The sequence below is a fragment of the Sinocyclocheilus anshuiensis genome, unplaced genomic scaffold (genome assembly GCF_001515605.1).
Source record: "Sinocyclocheilus anshuiensis isolate Anshui unplaced genomic scaffold, SAMN03320099.WGS_v1.1 scaffold447, whole genome shotgun sequence".
NCBI lineage: Eukaryota > Metazoa > Chordata > Actinopteri > Cypriniformes > Cyprinidae > Sinocyclocheilus > Sinocyclocheilus anshuiensis.
Window position 1 is genome coordinate 1,635,268 of NW_015552615.1, and position 3,247 is coordinate 1,638,514.

At 35.7% G+C, this 3,247-nt stretch overlaps 2 protein-coding genes across 3 annotated transcripts in view; one reads left to right on the forward strand and one right to left on the reverse strand.

Moving 5' to 3' along the window:
• The window catches only part of LOC107666076 (E3 ubiquitin-protein ligase RNF182-like), a 20,658-nt gene that overhangs the window by 1,713 nt on the left and 15,698 nt on the right, over positions 1-3,247 (reverse strand). The gene's annotated exons all lie outside the window — the stretch shown is intronic.
• LOC107666075 (deoxynucleotidyltransferase terminal-interacting protein 1-like) overlaps positions 1-3,247 on the forward strand; it is a 5,945-nt gene that overhangs the window by 915 nt on the left and 1,783 nt on the right. For both annotated transcript variants that reach the window (XM_016457178.1, XM_016457179.1), the window contains exons 2-11: positions 181-251; positions 401-497; positions 590-688; positions 780-845; positions 1,044-1,100; positions 1,756-1,817; positions 1,901-1,946; positions 2,033-2,091; positions 2,191-2,251; positions 2,328-2,399. In XM_016457178.1, the coding sequence (XP_016312664.1) occupies positions 181-251; positions 401-497; positions 590-688; positions 780-845; positions 1,044-1,100; positions 1,756-1,817; positions 1,901-1,946; positions 2,033-2,091; positions 2,191-2,251; positions 2,328-2,399 (690 nt within the window). The remainder of the gene's footprint in view (positions 1-180; positions 252-400; positions 498-589; positions 689-779; positions 846-1,043; positions 1,101-1,755; positions 1,818-1,900; positions 1,947-2,032; positions 2,092-2,190; positions 2,252-2,327; positions 2,400-3,247) is intronic.

Sequence of the window (3,247 nt, forward strand, 5' to 3'; positions counted from 1 at the left end):
TATATATATATAGTAAAACCATCCAGTTACATGCATAAACTTGCCATTATAAATTATTTATTAAGAGAACTTTCATGATATTATTAATCGTGCAAGAGGGCTGTCCTGATTGGATCTTGATTGTTGCATTCTTTTTTAATGGCCATTTACATTTTATGAAAATGTTTTTCCGAATGGCAGAATCCCTGGAACATCATGATCAAACACAGACAGGTGCATCGCAGAGGACGGCGCTCACAGATGGCCGTTAGGTAAGTCCACTAATAGGTATTTTAAGATGAAGTGCAACATTTGTTTTCATTGTTAAACTATTTTGTCCTATCGCAGGATAATGTGCTCTAATGAAGTCATTTGTAGGAGATTTGTGGTTCTTTCGAAACATCAATGTCATTGTGTGTAGTTATACAGACCCTGTCATTTCCATGGATCTTCTGCGGACCGTTCTGCAGCCCAGCTTCAATGAAGACATCCGTGCTGTGTTCAGAAAATATATGAAGGTGACTGATCGATCACATTATTATTTTGGCACTGGTTACATGTGTTTAAATTGCTTTGATCATGTTTTTTTCTTTTACTGTTTTCTTTGCAGTTTTTTGAGAAAGCGGCCAGCAATGTGAAAGAGAATGTTGGAGTTGACGTCCAGCCCGAGCAGCTTATCAGAGATGCTTGCAGAAACTGCCTGGAACATGTAAAACATGATTTATGCACGTTTTTACAAATATAAATGCTAAAATTGGTGGTAAGTCAAATTATGAGTTGATGTTCTGTTTCTATTTTAGGCAAAACAGCTCTTTCCTGGTACAGAGAAAACGGCCCTGAAACCCAGTGTTGACCCAACAGTGAAGGTAAATGTTATGCAGTTCCTCGAGAATTTAATTTCATATGTTAATTAGTCTGCGAAAACCTGCACACTTACCTGAAAAACTATAAATGTATCTGGAATTGTAGCAGACATTTTTCTGTTCTGGTTTTTTTTTTTGTTAGTTCTAAGTTGTTTATTTATTTATTTTATTTTTTATTTCTTATCGATATTCATTTCACAGCGTGCACGGCAGCCAGACGACACCTCTGGCCAGAGAGACAGTCCCATCCCTAAAAAGGTAAAAAAATAAATAAAAAAATAGCATATTTGGAAATATTATTGCAATTTAAAATAACGTTTTTTTTTTTTGTATTTAAATATATTGTAAAATGTAATGTATTCCTGTGATCAAAGCTGAATTTTCAGCATCATTACTCCAGTCTTCAGTGTCACATGATCCTTCAGAAATCAATATAATATTTTTATTTTAGTAGTATTACTACCGTTTTATTTTATTATTATTATTATATATATGTTTGAGGTCTACCAGGGTGGGATGGGTTAAGTCCTGTATAGCTGATACTAGTTTTGTGTTTTTTACATTTCTGTAAAAACTCAATAAAACAGTTGTTAACAAAAAAAAAATAATTCTAATATGCTGAAAAACATCTGTCATTATTATCAATGTTGAAAACAGTTGTGCTGCTTCAAATTTTGGTGGAAACCGTGATAAATTTAATATAAACAGCGTTTATTTGAAATCTTTTTATAACTTTTATATAATACATTCTTGGTGAATAATTTCTTTTAAAAAAAAAATCTGTCCCCATACTATTAAACAGTATTATATATAAAAAACAATGACCATAAACAATATCTCAAAAGCCAGATTGCTGTTGTTTTTAACACCAACAACTATAAATACATGTTTGTTTATGAATGTTTATTTTCAGAGGAAAGGTCGCCCTCCAGGTACTGTTGTACAGTATGACAGACCAGCCTCGTACAGCACCGCGTAAGTGTCCTTATGTTTTCTTTATCTGATATCTCCACATATTAAAGATTTATGTTTTTGAAGTTTTTAAACATCCTCCGCAGAGCAAAACTCAAAATATCCGAGCCAATAAAGCGAGAAGGACCTAAGGTATGTGCATTCGGATTAAAATAGCATAATAATTGATACTGAAATGTTTATATGATATTAATGTGAGTGTGTTGATGTCTGTATAGTGGGACCCATCCAGACTGACTGAGAGCAGCACATTCGTTCTGGGATCCAGGGCAAATAAGTAAGTGTACAGAGGTTTGCTCCTATTATATTATATTATATATTTCACAATAGCTGATGTTTGGATGTATACGTTCAACAAGCACTAATATAATTTCAGGGCTTTGGGAATGGGCGGTACAAGAGGAAGAATCTACATCAAACATGCAGAGCTCTTCAAGGTACTTTCAGTCTTTTTCTGAGCATTCATTAAGCTTTTTCTGTGTTCATGTGGAGGTAATATCTTTTTTGTCTCAGTATGCCGCTGATGCTCAGGACAAACACTGGCTTTCAGAAAGACAGCACATGAGAGCCACCGGTGGAAAGATGGTGAGGACATTCTGTTTTCAAAACATGGAATAATTCACCCAAAAATTAAAGTTTCCTGAAAAAAATAATAAAATGTTTAGCCTCAGGCCATTCAAAATGTAGATGAATTTGTTTCTTCACCTGAACAGATTTAGAGAAATGTAGCATTGCATCACTTGCTCACCAAAGGATCCTCTGCAGTGAATGGGTGCCGTCAGATCAAGAGTCCAAACAGCTGATAAAAACATCACAATAATCCACAAGTAATCCACACCACTCCACTCCATCAGTTAATGTCTTGTGAAGACAAAAGCTGTGTGTTTGTAAGAAACAAATACGTCATTGAGACAATTTTAACTCAACACTTTGTTTCTGGCCAAAATAGTCCATAATATTGCTTCCTCCAGTAAAAAAGCCATCTGGTCTTAGAGGAACACTCCACTATTTTTGAAAATAGGCTCATTTTCCAACTCCCCTAGAGTTAAACAGTTGAGTTTTACCGTTTTCGAATCCATTCAGCCGATCTCTGGGTCTGGCGGTAGCACTTTTAGCTGTAGCTTAGCATAGATCATTGAATCTGATTAGACCGTTAGCATCTCGCTCAAAAATGACCAAAGAGTTTCGATATTTTTCCTATGATTTCCGCAATGATATTACGCAGCGCCTGAAAATAGTCCCCAGCTAGGTAACTTCCAACGTGACCGGCACTAAGTTTGTGTAGTTGGTTATGTTGACGGAAGTTAGCCTATTTTCAGGCACTGCGTGATATCATTGCGTCTGCTGCACCCACGGTACGGCAGCAAAGTAACTTGATTATTACGCCGGAATGAGAGTATAGTTCCTAGCCATATCGGCATAGAAAATCGCAA